Here is a 20,301-nt window from a genome sequence, read left to right on the forward strand (position 1 = left end):
ATCCCTCATGTGGTGGGGAGCTCATGGCAACGAGTTGACTGGCAGCAGTCGTTGGTCTCTGTTGATGTCCAGACTTCACATCAATCTGTTAGAGCTGCGGGCTGTCAGGCTTGCCCTGAAGGCTTTTCTGCTGTCTGTGCGGGGGAAGAATGTCCTGATTATGGCGGACAATACAGTGTCCATGCACTACCTCAACAAAAAAGGGGGGGGGGCAGGGTCACTCACATTGTGCAGGGAGGCAATGCAGCTCTGGTTCTGGGCCATCCAGCAGGAAATTTCCATCTTGGCAGATCACCTGGCCGGAGAAGAAAACGCGGTGGCCGGCGCTCTGAGCCGCCAGAGCACGGTCTCTCACGAGTGGGAGCTGGCTCAGGAAGTTCTGTTGGAGATCTTCGCCCTTTGGGGAACCCCACAAGTGGATCTCTTTGCCACCAGTGTCAACCGAAAGTGTGAAAGATTCTGCTTGCAGGACTTTCCTCCAAGAGGAGCCTGAGGGGACGCGTTCGTAGTGGAGTGGGCCTTCCCACTGCTGTACGCGTTTCCTCCAGTCCCCGTCATTCCGCAAGTGTTACGTAGGTTCAGCTCCCGGATGATCCTCATTGCTCCGGCATGGGCCAGGAGAGCATGGTACCTGGACCTTCTAGACCTATCCATCTGCCTTCCATGTCGTCTTCCCTACCGAGATGATCTGCTCTCACGGGAGGGGGGTCGGGTTCTCCATCCAGAGGTCAAATCTCTCAGCCTTCATGCTTGGTATCTGAAAGGTTGAGGTATAAGAATTGGGACCTCCCCGAAGACGTGATGGAGGTGTTGCTTTCGGCCAGGCGGCCCGCAACAAAATCCCTGTACTGTTGCCGTTGGAGAAAGCTCTGCAACTGGTGCAGGGTGCAGATTGGAAAGGATCCACAATGTTCCATCCCTTTGGTTTTGTCCTTTTTGCTTTCCTTGGCCCACAAGGGCCTGCAAGTGGGTACCATTAAGGGTTACTTGGCGGCACTATCTATATTTAAGCGCTCGTCTGAGGAATGTTCTTTAAGATTCCTTTGATTTCACAGTTTCTAAAAGGGCTAACTAATGTGTTTCCACCGTCGCCTTTCCAGGTGCCGGGATGGGATTTGAATTTGGTTTTAAAGTTCCTGATGGGAGCTCCGTTTGAGCCCTTACATTCTTGTCTGTTGCGACTGTTCTCCTTTAAAACTGTATTTTTAGTTGCGGTTACTTCCGCACGCAGAGTGAGTGAGTTGCAGGCACTTTCCCCCAAACCACCCTTCACTGTGTTCCATAAGGACAGGGTTGTCCTTAGGTTGTGGCCTTATTTTCTTCCAAAGGTTGTCGGAATTCCATTTGAGCCAGAGGGTAATTCTTCCGGCGTTTTATCCTCCTCCACATCCTGGTAAGGCTCCATAGGTTGGATCCTAGGAGAGCTTTGAGTTTCTATCTCTCACGGATGTCCCGGGTCAGAGTGGACAATCGGCTCTTTGTTGGTTATGCTGGAAGGTGTTTAGGTCCGGCTGTTTCCAAGCAGACCTTGTCCAGATGGATCATTTTGATGATCTCCGAGTGTTGACGGTTGGCGGGAAAGGACCCTCCAGTAGGCTTGCGGGCTCACTCTACTAGGGATATGGCGGCCTCCTCTGCTCTACAGAGGGGTGTTCGGATTCGCAATATTTGCGAAGCAGCCACATGGGCCTCTGTCCATACCTTTGTGAGACACTATTCCTTGGACTCCATCCATGGGCAGGATTTGGCCTTTGGTAAGTGTAAAGACTGGTAGGGGGTGTCTGTACTTCCGCTCTCTATATGGTAGAGGAGAGGCACAGACGACCCCAGCCAAGATTCTCTATAAGGTAGCAATGGATGAGCAATCAAGGCCTAGCTTCTCAGGAGGTGATGCAGGCTGGTTCTTAAGTACAGTGTAGTTCCCGAACCCCCACAAAGGAATGTCCACACACTGTATTACTGAAAACAGTCTTTATATAATGAATATTCAAAGGTATGTACACGATCACAACAACGCACTTTGTACTCGGAAGTCAAGAATTATAAATATATACAATTCTAAAGTGGTACCACTAATGTTATCAACTCTCATTAAAGTGCATCAACTGTACGGTTAAAATGTCACACAGATCAATAACGAGGAAACCAGCAATAGAGATAGGAAGGAACGCAAGATGGTTGAAAGAGTAGGCAGAATACTGAACCCTACCACGAGGCACATTTCTGAGTGGAGATCCCCCCCTCCACCCCCCAACCTGGGCAACCTGTAAATAAGATATATCACACAAGCCCAGTCCATATGTTCAATAGTCTCACTTCTTCCTATTAAGGTTTTACCCCTCCTCCCCCCATGTACCTGGTGGAATAGAGTTCTCCGACGATGCGTCGACCAATCCTTCTTGAGTGCCTCCCTTTCAGGCGGGAGCCACGGATCGTCGAGAGGTGTCGGGGAACTTGGCGTTCGGTCTCGGGGAATCGACGGCCCTTCTCGAGTGCCCTCCCTTTAAGGCAGGAGTCACGAGTCGTCGAACGTCCGACGGAGAACAGGGTGAACTACGGCAGGGAATTGGCAACTTCGTTCCTAGCGGTGCTCGTCGACGACAGAGCGTTGGCGTCCTGCAAGGAAGTGGCGTGCGGGGCACCTCAGTGGCGATAGTTCTGGACCGCAAAGAGATGATGAAGAACTATGGCCCAGTAAGGGCGTTGAGTCGTCGGTGTCTCTGTGGTCTTTAGGTGGCGGGAAACCCACCAGTGGATGCTCCTCGGCGCGTCGACGGTCGGGCCTTCTCCAGCGGGAGACAAGCGGATGACGATGCAGACGAAAGCGTCTGATCAATTCAAGTTCTTAGGCAAACGGGAGCACGGCGGCTCCGGTCAGCGACGTCGGTCATCGACAGTGGCAGACAACAGTCAGAGGGCTTCTCTTTGAGATTCCGCAGCAGTCCCCGTATCGGGTCGGCAGCCTGCCGAAGGTCTGTCTACCAGGGAGCATTGGCAAAGATCAGCTGTGCACGATGGTAGCTCGGGAAGAGGGCGCCTTACCAGGTCCTCTCTGGGTCAGTCCTTGGAAACGCAGCAGCCTTCAGATTGCGAGGGAGAGCCACAGCACTCCTTCTCGTCCAGCGGGGGTTTCCAAGGTCAAGCGTCAGTTACTCGTTGTAGTGGACTTCAGCTTCTGAACACGATTCCTAGCAGTGAGAGGTCCCCAGATATACTGTTGATCTCCCATTCATTCCGCTGGGTCACACTCGAGCATCCAATCACGACTACGGGCATTCATGCAGGCAGGCAGCCAATCGGGCACACAAGGTATTCAGGCCATTCACTTCTCTCCAGACACTCACAACAAGTTGTGTATTGGGACAAGTACCGAGCCATTCAACACTCCGAGCTGCATTCATACTGGTTTCGGGCAGGGCTGTCTCAGTCATTGTGTCAACCACCAGATACTAGACACCCACAACACAGAATGCATATTCGTCACACACACTATTCACCCAGGTCACACCCACAGGAGGTACCCACAACATACATCACCGGGAAGGCTCCAGCTAGTCTGGCCGGGCCTTCACAACACCACCATTTCCACCCAACAGCCAGTCGGGGGGGGGGGGGGGAGGGACAGAGTCAGGCTTCCCAGGACTTTGGGAAAACAAGGTAATGGGTAATAGAAAGCAAGAGGCCACCGGGGCCATCTTGTTTTCCATCAGGAATCAACTGATCCCAATGGCAGGGCCGGGGTATCCCAAAATGGAGGATACTCCGCGCACCTGTCAAATTTAGCATGGAGCTGCCACCAGCCCATAACCTGCTCTGTGGGCCACCCACAGGTGCCCACAAACATACACTAGAGGCACAGGGTTGTACCCCCACCCATGGGTGCCATAAGGGTATCCCACTGGTCCGTTCACCAAACCAAAAGAGAGAGAGCTGCACCGCCAGGAGTCCCACATGAACTCCTGTGCGGAAAACACGACAGAACACACGATAAAAAGCAGTAAAGGACAAGGATACAGAGGCCCTGTCCCTCCGATGCATTTCCAGCATCACAGTAAGGCAGTCCTGTATTCAGCAATTTGATTGGGCATTCTAAATTTCTAAATTTGTACATTCTTTTCCCACCTCCATACGTTGGTACTGCTTTGGGAGTCTGTAAAAGATGTGGAATATGTCGGAGGACACAATCCCCTCGAAGAACAAGTTACTTAACCTATCTGGTAACGTTCTTTTGATGGGATGTTCCTCCGACGTATTCCACATCGCACCCTCCCAGCCTGCCCCTCTACAGGATTTCTTATAAGATTGCAGCTTACGTTTCCGCAAGGCTTTCTGCAGTCATACTGGCAGGAGATTGGTGCCACACGTTCTGGGAAAAAACTACAACTTTGACTACGAGCGCTGTGCGTCCTATATATAACATCCAGTGAAGTCGACCCTCGCTGGAGGCCCTGGAGGGAAAACGTATCGACGTAGGACACCTTCGCTGAAATAAAATTCTGGATGGTCATGTTGTAACATTTGCTCGGCCAGCTGGAACAAGGGGATTTTGTGACCACGTTGGTGCTGGGGGACGTCTACTTCCACATCCCATTCAAAAGAAACACTGCAAGTTCCTATGGCTCGTAGTTCAAGGTCCGCATTACCAGTGCAGGGCTCTTCATTTCGGTCAGAAATTGACCCCGAGGGTGTTTACAAAGTGCCTGGCCCCAGTGGTGGCACATCTGCATCTACAGGGCTTCCACATATACCCCTACCTGGACAACTGGCGGGTGAGTTCCCGCTTAGGCACCCTGGCGGGAGAACACACATCGAAGACCGTACATCTGCTGACTAAGTTGGGTTCTATCCATAGACTTGCTTGACGCCACCTCAGGACGTGCTGTTTCTAGGTGCCCGACTCAACACAGTGACGTGTTTGGCATCGCCCTTGGAGAGGGTGAGGGCCATAAAGGGCAAGGTACAGTGCTTGTCGGTGCAGGCAAGCTGGGGATGATGTCCTCCAACATCATCCTCGTTCGCCTGTGCAGACTTCACATGAGACTTCTCCAGGAGTTCCTGGAGGTCCGGTGTATGCAGGCGTCTAGGAACTTTGTGGACAAGATCTTGCTCAATGAGGAGTTCAGTCAAGCAATACAGTGGTGGGGCGTATGGCCACATCTTGTCAAGGAAGCTCGGGATTATCACCACGGACACTTCTCTAGAGGCATGGGGAGCCCACACCAGACAGTTGCATGCCAGAAGCCTCTGGCAACTGGAGAAGGACCTCCACATCAACGTCCTGGAACTTCGGGCCGTACTCTGGGCCCTCAAGTCTCTTCTTCCGTTGTTGGACAAGGTGGTGAGGATCTTCTGTCAACACCACCACCATGGTCTACATCTGGAAACCAGGGGGGACCCGCTCATTGATGCTTTCCAAGAAGGCCCAGGACCTGTGGTGCTGGGCCGTTCATCAAGGCATGTTCTTCATCCCGTTTCAGCTAGCGAGAGTCCTAAGAACACCATTGCTGACTCGCGCAGCAGGGAACTGCATTCTTGCCATGAGTTGGACCTTCGAAAGGTCTACATTAATTTTCTATTCAGCGAATGGGGCCAATCCCAGATCGATCTCTTCATGCTGGTGGCAAACACCAACTGCCAGAGATTCGCTAGCAGGTTCACTCAACTGATGAGCTTGTGGGATGCATTCTCGTTCCCATGGGAGGGACAGTTCCTGTACACCGCCCCCCCCGCCCCATTTCCACTCCTCTTACGTGTGATGAACACACTCGGACAGTGCCAATGCAGTGGCAGAGGCAAATCTGGTGTCTGGACTTACGTCTATCAGTGGCTCTGTCCATCAAGCTGCTGCTGTCCCCGGTCCTTCTCGCCAGAGAAACGGGGGGGCAGTGGTGATTCTCCAGCTCCACCCGGAGTCTCTGAACCTGAGGGTATGGCTCCTGCAATCCTAGAGTTTGGAAGATATGCTTTGCCCGCAGAATGTAAGGACATACTGGCCAGGGCCAGAGCCTCATCAATGTTTAAGTGCGACGGACATAAATGGAAATGCTTCGCCGTGTGTGGCCGGACTCAGAAGGTTACCCCTCTGCGTGACACGGCTACTCAACCTCTACCACACTTGCTTTCCTTGGCCAAAGTGGGACTGGCATACGCCCTCAAGGTGCATCTCGCCGCCATATCCAGGTACACCCGGTCTCCGGGAAAACCTTTGCTGTGGTCTCGTAGGCTCATCAAGGAGTTCCTCAAGGGGCTCTTCAAGGCTTTTCCACCAGTGAAGGCTCCTGCACCGGCTTGGGAGCTCAATGTTGTGCTAATTAAGCTCATGGGCGCGCCCTTTGAACGTATGCATCAGGCTCCGCTCAAGTTTCTCTCATGGAAGGCGGCTTTCCTCGTCTCGATCACCCCGGCTAGCTGGGTCAGGGAGATTCAGGCCCTGTCTTGCAAGCAGCCTTACTTGCCTTTCCACGCTTCAAGGGTGGTACTGCATACACACCCCACCTTTATGCCAAAAGTGCAGTCAGAATTTTACCTCAATGAACCATTGGTGTTAATTGTCTTCTTTCTGAATATGGAGGACAGGGCCTTGCATTCACTAGACGTTGCTCGTGCCTTGAAATTCCACATGGCACGTACACAGGATTTTCAGAGGACTTGTGAAAGGCTTCCATCTCCAGGTGGCTCTCCGGCTCCATCATACACCTGCTGCTGCCAAGCGTCAGAGAGCCCATTCCACCAGAGCCATAGCATCTTCGACGGCGTTTCTCTCTGGTGTGCCCCTGCTCGACATCTGCAGGGCTGCTACATGGAGGTCCATGCACACCTTCACAAGGTACTACTGCGTCGACAGGGATTCGAGGGAGGAGTCCTAAGTTGGTCAAACTGTGCTGCACAACCTATTTGTTCGAGGTGAGCCTGTTCCTGAAGTGAGTTTCTTCAGTTGAGCCTTGACATCTCCTGTGGTTGTGTATATGTACTGCTGTGTAATTGTTAGTCATGAGCATGTGAATCTATGCCAGACACCATGCTGGCAAAGGTTTAAGTTACTTACTTGTAACTATTGTTCTCCAGCATGGGTCTGGCATGAATACACATGCAAACCCTCCCTACTTGCCCTCTGTGGCTCTTCTTGGTTCATACTGCCACTTTATGTGCTTGCCAAATTTAAAGAGGGCCACCAGGGGTGGAGCTTAGGGTGAGGACTGTCATTGGATGAGGGCAGTATGTCCCAGAGGACAATGACTGGCTTAAAGGAGAAAGATGGTTTGAAAGTGAAACTGTTTCTTTTTTTGAGGATTCCCAGCCTGACGGGGAATATTCATGTGAATCCATGCCAGACCCATGCTGGAGAACAACAGTTACAGGTGAGTAACTTAAACCCGATACAACCAATAATACAATAAATTAGAAAAAAACGGATGCAGAGACGTTTTGGGTCTTTGATCATTGCATAGAAGCTGTTGTCTCGAGGTAAAATTTCAGTATAGAGCAAAATGATTGCAAAAAGATTTTTGCAGCGGTCTGAGGGACTTATATTTTACACAATCAACTTATGATAATAAAGGGGAATTCTTTATTTGCAAAACTACTGCTGTTTCTTAACTACTTGTAAGCGGAGATGGGTGTGCAATGTGTATCATTGGTAGGCTGTATCACTAGTTGGTTTGCTTTTTACAGTGCCTTCCTTTAGTTCAAAGGCTCAAACTATTTTTCTTTCTCCCGAGCCAGTTGTTGAATCTGCTATAGAACCTTCCCACCTGAGACATGCTTAAAGCCCTAAATAACTTTATCCGTAAATTTAAAAAAAGGTCTGAATGGTTTATGAAGTTAGCCGATCTAGTTAGTACTGACTCTCGGACGGTTATAAAAATCTAAATTAAAAGATGGGACAAGATGACTGACCTCGAAGACTTGCAGAGGCTTAATTTAGATTGAACTGCCTACCAATTTTGGATGTTATGGGACTTAAATTAGGCATTCCCAGACAACTCAAATTGTAGAATGTGCAAGACTCAGAGTTTGGAATCCCTTTACCACGTCGCCATTGAATGTACTTGTTTAATAAAGACTGGGATTGAATTTTTGGGACCTTGTGTGCATTCTACCTCAGAGGTGTTACCTGTGAGTTCATGGAATAGACTGATGACGGGCTCACAAATATCTTTAACGTTGGCTCTGGCTAAATTCCTTTAAAAATGTTTGGAAGGTCTGCAGTTGGTAGTAGATCGGGGGAAGCATGACTACCTTCCCTTTTATTAATTGTATATTAGCCATTTTATTTGTGTTAACCAACTGGATACAATGCATCATTGCCAAATATGTTCTGGAATTGAGTGAAGAATGGTTTTAAGAGTGAGAATTGATGAATTGTTGACATTTTTATGTAGTTTTTTTAATACTTGTTTAAAAATGCATACAGGGTATATTTTTTTTGTTATTTTCCTTTAATCGTTTTTGTGTAAGGTACTGTGTACTATACACCACAATAAAAATATATATATTTTTTAAATCTGTTCAGGCCCGACATTAAAGCACTGTCAGTTTCCCAATTCTCAGCTGGGCAGACACACATCGGCCGTGACTCGGTCGTTAAGATGTTAAAGTTCGGACAACTTCCCTGGTTTCAATCGCACCTCTTCCCCAGGAAGCCGACACACGCAGACGAATCGGCACGTGCATTTAAAGTGACGAAGCCTTTTAGTCTGAGAAAACGGCTGCGTCTCTAGGGAATATATGCAGAACAAAGCCTCCATTTGAAGTTTCGTCTGTAGGAAGAGCCTACGCAAAGCAATGCAGGGAGGGGGTTAATAGCTGCAGATTCTCAACGGAAAGGTTGATTGGCTTTTGCCGAGCAGACCAAATAAGAGCAAGCCTAAATGGCCACCGTAAAACTCCTGGGCACCACCTAGGTCCTAGGACATTTATTTACTGAATGAAGGTGATTTACTCACGGGTTGAATTATGTGCGTACTGCGTGAGGGAGCTTATTTATCGACTGCAATTTAGAAACGGAACCAGATAGCTTTATTTAGTCTGTGGACAAGACCACCCGACAACAGTGCCTAGTGATCCACAATTCATGTGAGCAGTAGGGACTTGCGATAAATTATTTGGGGCAGGCGGCCGTTGCCTAAGTCACCCGCCCCTGCTTTTTTTATTTAATTTTGCCAATCCCAGCACCCGTTGACTAGGCCTCCTCCCCAGCGCAATGCCGCTTACCCATCTATTTTGTTATCCCACTTAAAGCCCAGCTTGGAATTATTGCACGTGGGTAGTACAACTGTGACTTTGCAAGCCCATGAGACTTGGTGGTGCGAGTGGATAAACTGGATTGTTTGGAGCCGGAGACCAGGGGCCAAATTACAGAACTAGTACCGGTGCAGGAGACATTTTAAACTGTATTGGCTCTAGAGAAACTAGTGAAAAAAATGCTTTCAATTCGTGTTTGCAAATGAGCTGGGGTCTGCTGTGGGGTGCAGTCGTGTTTGATGACCTGTGCTGTCTGCTGCTTCTTGCAGGGTGAAGGTTGCCGCAACGTGCCCCTGGCTGGACACGTGGGCTTTGACAGTATGCCCGACCAGCTGGTGAACAAATCCGTCAACCATGGCTTTTGTTTCAACATCCTCTGCGTGGGTGAGTGTTTCTATGCGCGGAAGCGCGACTATTGAACGTGTTTGCTAAACAGACCGATTGATTGTGTTCCCAAATGGGTTAATAGCCTGCTCTCCTGACCCAGTTTTCTCTCGTGACCACAATGGCAACCACGGAGTTATTTAATACATTTAGAACACATGTTATAATATTCGATGTAACTAGTCCCTGCTTGCTCTGAGATGGTTATGCGCCTGCTTTTTTTATACGTAAACTTTGGTTAGACACACGCACACACACGATTCTTAAAGCTGTTGTGAAACCCCAATTCAGAAATCTACAACGGTTATTCCTTTACAGTTTGTTAAATGCGTTACTTGGAGGATGCGAGACTTGCAGTGAGCTCTTATTGAGTTGTCGATTATTTTCATATTGTATTATGATAACGAAGGCAAAATGCCATTGCATAAAGCTATTCACCAACACGACGACCCAACTGTGCGCACGCCCTCTGATGCATGGACTGCTGGAAAACCACACACCTAATTAAATGCTATCCTTATTAATCTGCTTTACCTGGTTCCTAAAGGGTCTGTGCTCCTCAGATGTTTGAGGAGAGCATCTGGGTGGTACCTCAGATAGAGAAGGGGTCCCGCCTGTGTAGTGCACCAGTTGTTTAGAGGTTCACACTTGAAAACCATGTAGAGCAGTTAAACTGCCTGGAGGCCGGGCACTGGAGGGTCTACGCTGCCTGGAGGCCGGGCACTGGAGGGTCTACGCTGCCTGGAGGCCGGGCACAGGAGAGGCTACGCTGCCTGGAGGCCGGGCACAAGAGGGTCTATGCTGCTTGGAGAGCAAATGGCATTTCAATAGGATTCAGAAAGAACCCCCAGAGCTAGTTGATATTTGAGCCCAAGAGCTCAAATCTTGAAAAAAGTACACTTGTTGACAATCTGCAATCATATTGCTATGTTTTAAACTGTTACTACTATTGGACCTTAGTTTACACCATATGTATTGCAAAGGCTGTAAACGGTACAAAAAAAGGAAAAATCGTCATCGCACCTTCGTTGAAATTCTCCATGAAGCTGCATTTCATTGAGGAGGTGGTGTGGGAAGTTGTGGACGATCGCTGCTACCCAAGAGTGGAAACCAAGAAACAGATTCTGCAAATGGTTTATCGTAGAGATGGCTTGATTGGATTTTCACAATGTATTCACAGTGGTGTCCGATTTTCTTAATGAGGAGGAGTGCCTTGCGCTGAAGGGAACTGAACCGCTAAAGGAGTACATCTCCCTGCCTAGGGCATTATTCATAGCACCCAGACAATGTATTATCTAATGTGGGGATTCAGTACATTTGGGGTCATTGTACCATGTTTGGAAGAAGTGAGGGGTTTAAAACTTGTGGTCTTTGTGTAACAGTGGGTGGAGTAATTGCTTTATTCGTGCGAATGTAGACACCGTTTCGGAGTAGTTATGTTGATGCTTAACACGTTGGTCGTGCCTTGCTGTGACCCTATCGATCGGATTATTGAGTTGTTAAAAGTGAATATGCCTTTAGCCATCCCTGGTTTGAATATTGGGAGTTTGTGTATTTTTATTGGTCCAGGTTTATTATCGTGCAGAAATACTATGTAGCAATGGTCTGTTGCAGAAATTGATACACTAAACCGCAACAAATAAGCCTTGGGTTCTCAATGATTTCTTCTAAAACTTCAAAAGTTTCAATATCCTGTCATGCCGCTTGTGGGTTGTAAATTGACTGATGCTTCTCCCACTACCCTTGTGATATTGGAGGAATTACACTGTTAGATGCGTGCAGTGAAATTCCAAATGTTGCAGTGAATGGGGGCAGCTTGTCATCCTGACTTACTTGATCCACCCTCTCTGAGTACAACTCTCCTGGTGGTTTAAGTGTTTTCAGATTGGATAGTCTGGAATTTGAGCGTTTTAATTCTTCCTGTTTTTATGGTAGTCTGTGGTGGTTCTACCCTTTGTCCGCACTAAGCCAGTCTTCGGAATTGTCTAGTGTGACGTATCCTTGGATGTTGTCCCTTCTCCCAAAGGGGGGGCCCTTCCCATATGGACAGGGAGGTGCGGCCACAGTCCAATAGTCTCCCTGGGGGTGGTGCACCGAGGGAGGATAACATGGGGAAGGGAAAACCCTTATGGGACGAGAGATGACATTTTGTGGAGAACGTAGTATACCTCTACCTCTTCACAACCTCCTTTACCCTATACCCTCTTGCCCTAAACCATAATCCCCAGCACTTCCATGGAACTGTGTATTGGAGAAACTACCACCTCCTTAACAAGTACTGAGATGTGGGTGAGTAGGGACTACCCATGTAAACTCCACCACAAGACATAGAACACCTATGACTCACTGGGAGTCCTCAAGATCAGTACTGGGATGAAGATGTGTGGAGCAATGTAGAGTGGCATGCAGAACCAACAGGAGCGGTCTAGACAACTTGGAATCTAGGACGAGGAAGGGGAGTGCAGGCATGAGGAGTGCTCCCAAGTACCACGTTGGTTACTGGTTACTCAAAGGTCCACTAGAATAGAAAAAAGGGAAGAAGAAAAGCTTTGGCTGGAAGAACCACAGGCGTGGGGAAAGCCTGAGCTGCTGGAGAACAGAAGGGGCTGCAGAACAGGGGGTTAACAAGTCTACAGAGGTGCTCCAAAGCAGTCCAATGTGGAAGGACTGTCTGGCCACCGGGAGAAACAGTCCAGGGGGACTAAGCTAGGGGACTGCGTAATCAAGAGGAGACATGCTTGCTGCGAGGGACCAGATGCTGCAGAGCTGCTGCAGCATGCTAGAGAAGACTGCAGAAGCCCATAACGAAGCAGAAAGACAGACACCGACAAAAGCCTACCAAGGGATGCCATAAAGGTACAAGTTTGATCAGAATGGTTGTTGGGGGCAAAAAGAAGCTTTGGGGAACCCTGACCCAGCTAAATGGGGGATGAAAGGAAGCTTGGGGAAACAAAGTGAGTTTTCCAAAAGGCCAAGAAATAAACCACGAAAGATTAGTCTGGGGAACTGCATCCAATGAAGATCGCCATCGTTCATAATCTTCATAGTTGCAGTACTCAGCAGGATAGTGAACCAGGTCTCCCACACTATCGGGAAAGAACCTTACGGTAGGGTCTGGAACCTGTACCCCAAAGACTTGAAAGCAAGGTGAGAGAAGGAGACCAGGGGAATGGAAGCGTCCTACCTGGTGTTGCGAGAACTGCTTGAAAGAAACCAGGGTAAGGGATTCATTCCCCTGGACACTGAAAACTGCATGAGAAAAGCCAAGAGAAGGAAGGCATTCTCTAGACATTGTAAGAACCATAAAGAAAGCCAAGGGAATGGGGTCATTCCCACTGGTGTTTGTAAGCACAATGAGAAGACCAAGTGAGACCAAGAGAAGGGAGCCATTCTCTTGGTGTCAACATTTAGTGTTTGGTTTGAGGCATGGAAACCCCTTTTCACAATAGGTCTAGGTAGGCTTTTCCCTTTATTTTCTTTTGAAGAAAAGGTTTATTCCAACCAATACACCACCCGTGTCAGTCTCCTACCTCTGCACCCTTACAGGAGGTTTTGGCATATGTCCAATATTGTTGGGACCATTTCTCACACCACTTGTTCAGGGGTCGAGTCCTTGAACTGCAACTCCAGCAAGCTGACATTTCCTGCAAACGGTCTCTGGACTCGCATAGCAATGGTAATGGCTAGGCAATCAAGTTAGGAAGGGTTACAGGCTCTTTTAAGATAGTGTGACACGAATAAGAGTGTCCACGTAGAGCTAATCTAAAAACTATACTTTATCCTCTGCATAAACTGTTCAGATAGTCTTCAGTTCACGGGTCATGCCCCTGCCGGTCGGTATGCTGCGATAGTCGCATTGGCCCAATTGTAAAGGTAGTGGCCCGCTCCCATGGATCTGCTTTCACAATACAGTTCTGTGTGTCCTGGTTGCTGTCTGAATGCATATGAATAAAGATGCTATGTAGGCTATCTAGTCAACTGAAGAGCCACTGAGCCAGAGAGATGAACTGCTGAACCTGGGGTACGGTGCAGCTGTGCTGTTTGCCTCTAGTGTGGTTCCTTCCTGGAACATGAAGTTGGAATGTATACTTCTCTCTACATGTAGAAATTTGACACTTTCGAGGATACTTTTACTGTTCCCACCACCTTCCTTCACTTAATAAGCCTATGGGAGGGGAGTTTAAATGCCTAGCACTTCATGTTCGTATGGGTGGAAAAGAGCCCGAAACTCACATGGCCCTAGTGTCTTCAAAAAAGAAATGGTACAATTAATTGAAATAAAAGCACAAAGTGTTGTCGGAGACTGGGACTTGAAGATATCATGGTAAGCCCTTGTGCTCAACCTGGCTAACGCAAGTGGGGTGCTCCTCTGAAACCAAATTAGGAGGAGGATAATGGGGCTAACGTCTGAATGTGTAATTGGGGTGTCTGCCAACTTGATTAGATGTTGGGGTCGACGTCGTAAACGTTTCGGTGCAAAGTTATTCAAATGCCTTCCACAGGACAAGGCACTGGGTGATACTGACCCTGTGTAGGCAAGGAGGTAGCATAGATCAGTTATATGATGATGTGAAGGAGAGGGTAGCCGAATGAGAAGGAGTACCGAAGTACAGAGGTCTTGCCTAAAAAGAGGGTTCCCTAGTGTACAACATAAAATTCCATAGTTAGCCGAAATCAAAGTTCACACATTCCCTAAACTTTACAAGCCTGTCCCTGAGCAGTTTCTTGTGAGGTTAGTCAGTCTGTATTTTTATTTTTTGTCCTCTCGGTTTTCACCTGGTGTCTTCCTGGATGGAAACCACCTTAGTATGTTGGTTAAAAGTTCTGGACTTTGCCTTTTGGCTGGTAATGGCTTTTTGTGTGGGTTACTCAGAGTTCATCCTCACTATCCGCTTTCACCTGTTTTCTCTTTCATGGGCACTTTGGTTAGATGCTCTGCTACCCTCCATTTGTGTGGCAGCAGGTCCTTGTGTGAGTTACTTGCAGTCAGGGTTTCTCCTTATCCTCTTTCACCTGTTTAGTAGGTGGGATTCCTTGATATCGTGATTGAATGCTCTTCATCTTTTCTTCTCCTTATCACAACTGGTTCTTCTGTGGTTACTCTAGATAATCCACTTGTTCCTCCCTGAACTTGTATTTCTCTAAAGTCAAACCTGGAACTTCTAACTTCTTTAACACCTGCTTGAGTCCATCATCCTGTTCTTCGACATCTCCACCCCACACCAAGATGTGGCCCTGATAAAATTTGACACCACTCATCCCTGCCAGAATACTATGCATGGCACTCTGAGCTTAGACCAAAAGACATTCTAACACACCTAAAAAAATAAATAGAGTGATAAACGTGAGGATATCGTAAGATGCAGGATGCATTCTTACTTGACGAAATGCAGAGTGTAAATGTAGCAATGAGTATATTGTGGAACCATTGAGATCCGGAATCATCTAGTCTATCTTTGGTAATGGAAATCTTTCTGTGATCACATTTCTATTCACTTCTGAGGTCTCAGTACAACCAAATGGTACCATTCACCTTCTTAACAATGACAATGGGGCTAACCCACTCTGAAGCTTCTGCTTTCTCAATTATACGGTCCTTCAACATTCTCTCAATTTCTGATTCAACTTCTTTTTTCGACATGCCAGGGCTACTGGCCTGACCTTGGCAGCAAACGGTACTGCATTCTTTTTTAACCTTATCCTTATGTACAAATTTGTCCAAGCATCCAACCCCACTCTGAAACACTTTGGGTGCCCACTTCTCTATTTCACTTTGATCACACTCTTTACCATTAATATGTGTATCATCTCTGAAGGCCTTATCTATCACACTACATTCATTATAAACTTCTTCCTCAATATTGGGATCCAATTTTATCTCAAAACTCACTTGACCGCTCCATGAAAGTAAGTTTCCACCCACATTGTCACATATGCTTTGAAATTGTCTTCCCTCTAAAGGTTATCTGTGCATCGAGTTCTCCTATTCGAACAATGGGATTTTCACCATATGCATTTGTTTTACTTTCGCTTCCTTTAATGTTCAACATTTTAAGCATTCCTGACACAGCTTCTTACTGATAAGTGTGTAATCTGCACCACTATCCACTAGCATTTGAATGTCTGTTCCATATACTCTAACTGTTTTGAATTTCTTGACTTCCATATGAACCGCATCTACTACTTGTACAATGTTGATCCCTCCCATACATCCTCACAATCAATCTCAATGTTGCCTACTGCACCACCCCAAAATCTGCAACACCTAGAGATGTGACTTCTCCTTCCTCATCGCCTGCATTCCGTCAATCTGGCAGTACACTCGGTCTCTGGCAAAGTGGTTGTTATTTCCACATCTGTGGAATCCACTGATTACTCTGGGGATGCAGACGACAGATGTTCCTTTGTTGTGTACTTGACGTCCTGTCCCTCCTTGAGCTCTATACTCATTGTCACTGTTTCTGTTAAATGTTCCTCTTCCTGGAATTGCATTGTTCGACTTCTCCCTTTTTATAACACTAGTCTTTGGCCTTTCTGGACTCTTCCTTTTACAGCTAGTAACTTTTGCTATTGGTAATGTTTTTGCACCCATTTTATAATGTAGTGTAATGTGAATACCTTGCTATCACCATAGTCTTACACTTGGGATTTTTGGTTACTTTAATATATGCCCAATGACAAGCTGGTGGCAGCAACTACATTTGTTTGCCAATTTCTGTTATTTCTATTGTGCACATTCGCATTAACCATGTATTGCTACTATCCGTGGCTAGTACCCTAAATGGCCACACCAGGAGATTTTCACTTGCTCTTTAGCCATATTGTTGTTTGGCCTTCTTCCTGCCCTTCCCAGGTCGGGAAATCCCATTTGAGGTCCTTCATTTTCCTGGTAAATACCCAGCTTTTGTGGGCTAGAGATTCCTTTTGTGTTTGGCCTAGGAAGTGGGTAAGACTGTCCACATTTGTGGTGCATGAAAGTCTGGGTGTAGGACATGAGTGAAACCAACTGGATGGATCTTATGTGGCCTGTGCAGCAAGTGACCATATGAAGGGATGTATGGGTAAGACCTTGAGGGTCCACTCTGTGAATCTGGAACATCCTTAAGAGGAGGAAGACATACTCGCAAGGGGTATCTTTCGCCTTGGCTTCCTTACTCTGGTATAGGATCTGAGGTTGTTTTAGTTTCCCTGGGAACCCAGAGCTAAGTCGTATGCCTCCTTACTTGATAATATTAAGCATTATTTTAAGAACAGTGTGCTGGTAGATGGTGTAGACACCTCTGCCATTCGGGACACTGGGGCCAGTCGAACTGTAGTTGATTCTACTTTGTTAAATTAAGAGGCTCTGGCCAGATCTCCTCTGATGCCCACTAAGTTGGCTGATCGTTTCCCCTCTAAACTTTCCAGTTAGGCCTGCCACTTTAGCTGTGAATGGTAGGGTGGTCAGGATACCTGTTAACTTTTACAGGGACTTGCCACTGTACATTATGTTGGGTAGTTACCTCACTGACTTAGGTCTTGTGTGGGACACTGACAAATATCTACACACTTGCTCTCGGACCAAGGCTGCCTGGCCCAGCCAAAGCCAAAAGGGGAAACATAAGGCTAAATGAGAGAAACAACTTGGGTGGTGAGGGTATTGTAGAGGGGGGGAATATTCTCTTACCCTCTACCACCAGGCCTCCAGATAAGTGTTGTACTGGGCCTTTTTATGCATTACAATCTTCTAAATACAACACATTTCTAGCCGTCTAATTGTAAGTTATGCGCCAGTTGAGCACAGAGTTCAATGCAAAGGGTAAGTGACATGAGACACCAGAACGCATCTTTTGTTTCTCATCTGCATGGAAAGAAATTGCAGGCCGTGAAGCAGCAGTTCAGAAATGTTTCTCTGAGCTGCGGTCAGCCCTATAGATAACTGGTGTATCGGCCACTTTTACTCCCTAAAAATAGGCAAATACTACCTAAAACTAAAAATAGGGAGAGAAAATACTCCCAACAAAAAATAGGAAATGGACATGTAGAGCCTTGTGCCCCTGTTTTCACTCGGAAAGCTGCATGGATATGTTTGGACCATTAGTGCAGGTAGTGCCACAGGAAGAAACTATAAGAACTGCCTGGTCGGAAGAAGTAAACGTGTATCTTTTAATGTGCATGAATAACTAGGTGCAAAGAAATAATTATTAATTGGACATTTCCGTTTTCTAGTTAAAACCTATTTTTACTCTTATAAAATACTCTCATTGGGAATTCGATTTACATTTTTACCCCCTTAAAAAAAAAAAAAAAAAAAAAATCATCCTTTTACTCACAACTCTAAAAAAAATAGGGAGTAAAATACTCCCAATTCCAAATCTTATCTGGAGCATTGGCTGTGGGGCACCGAGCCTGTCAAACAGCAAAGTGAATGGTTTCATTCTGTCCAACGCCTGCTGTGTTTTGTGTCTGTAGATGCTCATGGAAATGATGCATTTCATAATGCTTGCATATTTATTTTCGTGGCATTTTAGGATCGTAGCAGTAATGAGATGGAAAACTTAATACAATTGGGATGTATACTTTTAACAAACAAATTATGCTTTCTGGCGCATGCTTGATTGCAACAAAGTATTTTTCAGCGTTCCTGGGTTGTATGCATTTATCATTATTTATGTGTTATTTATATACATCTTTCGCCAAAGCGCTGTACATAGAACAGAACATATTTACTAACCATGATCACCCACCCGAAGTTGATACTTATTTATCGACCTCCGAAAGATGAAACGATGCGTTTGCCTTGCCGGGATTTGAACCTGTGACCTGCAGCTCAGAGAATGCAGCAGCGAGTGCTCAACCTACTAATATAGCTTACCGGCACATGATGCACCACGATGCCTCTATGTGGTGTGTTAATACATAATGATGTGTGGGAGAAGGTTTTCCACAAATGTAATTAACTTTCTATGTTGTTCTGATTCTGGAAGCAGAGTGATCCCTATTGATGCTATATTAGTTATCTGTGAGGAGCTTGCACTGCAGAGGCAATTAGCTTTTCCTGTTCTGTGTGGGGGTGTTCTTACTTCTAGTAAGCTATCCTATTCCATGTGAGGGTAGTGTGGATCTCTTAGCCCCTGTTGAGCATGTTCTTTGTGATGGGAATTTGGACTGCTGGGGCCTGTGCTGTTTACCCATTCCTTGCAAGTCTAGCCTGAATTTGGGACCATTCATTTACCTGTTCAGTATGGGGGTGGTTGCCCAGCTCCATCCCATGCAGCTCCATCTATGTGAGTGCAACTTCTACTGCTGTGACCAACAATTTATCTGCGCTAATCATATACCCATGACGTTCCTGTTCTATGTGAGGAAAGAATGTAATTAGAATTGGTTTTTTATAATGCGCTTAATACCCAGAGGATTCTAAGCGAGGACCTGGGGATCGAACCTGTGTTGCTTCACGTCGTCTTGCTTCCAAGGAAAGCGCTTTGCCCCTGAGCTATCCTCCCGAGACAATGTTCTACTGAGGCCCATGGCATACCCTTTCTATACTAGGATGTTAGTGTGCACTACTGAAGGTGGTATCTTCTACCTTTTGCTTTGCCTTGCACGGGTTCATTACAACTATTTCACATGATAGGTTTGCATTGCTGTTGTCTTGATTTGCCTTTTCTGTTTGTGTGCGGGAAGCCTGAACGACGACTCCTGACCCTGACCTCAGATTTAAGCGGCTTATGCTGTTGTTGTACCTATTCTTTGCATGCAAGGGAAGCTCAGCGTGTTAGTGCTGATCCATTTGTGAGCGGGTGCTTGTGCTACTGTACACTGTGGTTTATCTGTTAATTGTGAATAACCTCCTCTTGTCATGATGTGGGCAACATGATCATGATTTCCATACAGTTTTTAACGTTTGCATGCTTTTGCTTAATGCTGCATATGGTTTACTCTTTTGTGAAGGAGAACTCCTTTTTACTTCCTTGAAATCACATTTACTCTGCCAGAAAAATAGGGAGTAAAATACTCTCACCTCGCAATCCTATCTGGTGCACTGCTTACCCTTGAGGTGGAGATAGTTGGCCAAGCCCCTGAACCTGACAAGGAAGAGGGACTCCCTGAAATACTCCATCCCTGTGATTACCCTGAACTGCAGAGTTTCCTTGCAGAAGGTGGGTCCCCTCAAGAGAAGAGTTTAGAAAGAACCAACATGAGTGCCCATCACTTGAAGGGCCACAGAGACATGCCTGCTCCCAGTTGGTGAAGCCCCTGTGAAGCACAGGATTTATTGTGAAGGTGGGCTCCTGTACAGTAAGCCCAAAGTCTTCCAATTGAGGTTGGTGGTTCCCCTTCAGGGTAGATCTTCCTCTTGCAATTGGCGCATGAGGTACCCCTTGCAGGTTTAGCATCTAGAAGACTAAGAGATTGAGCATGCATTTCTACTGGCCTACGATTGGGGCAAAGGTCGAAAGGCATGTCGGGAGGAAGTGTGCTACTTGTCAGATGTCTGGCAAAAGTGGTGCACAAATCCAAGCTCCATTTGTACTACTACCACCTCTAGTGGATATACCATTCGAGAGGGTAGGGATTGACGACGTTGCTCCCCTTGACCCTCCTGCATCTTCTGGCAGGAGGTTTAGCCTTGTTGTCGTTTATCATGCTACAAAATATCCTGAAGCCATACAACTGAACACTGACTGTCAA

General features: G+C 46.8%; 1 protein-coding gene across 8 annotated transcripts in view; it reads left to right on the forward strand.

Moving 5' to 3' along the window:
- The window catches only part of SEPTIN6 (septin 6), a 450,192-nt gene that overhangs the window by 119,279 nt on the left and 310,612 nt on the right, over nt 1–20,301 (forward strand). For all 8 annotated transcript variants that reach the window (XR_011274161.1, XM_069612703.1, XM_069612704.1 and 5 more), the window contains exon 2: nt 9,513–9,627. Coding sequence is in view for 7 of the 8 variants with exons in the window: in XM_069612703.1 (XP_069468804.1) it covers nt 9,513–9,627 (115 nt within the window). In the remaining variant the exon portion in view is untranslated. The remainder of the gene's footprint in view (nt 1–9,512; nt 9,628–20,301) is intronic.

This window comes from Ambystoma mexicanum, chromosome 5p, assembly GCF_040938575.1.
Source record: "Ambystoma mexicanum isolate Mex_15411 chromosome 5p, UKY_AmexF1_1, whole genome shotgun sequence".
NCBI classification, from domain to species: Eukaryota; Metazoa; Chordata; class Amphibia; order Caudata; family Ambystomatidae; genus Ambystoma; species Ambystoma mexicanum.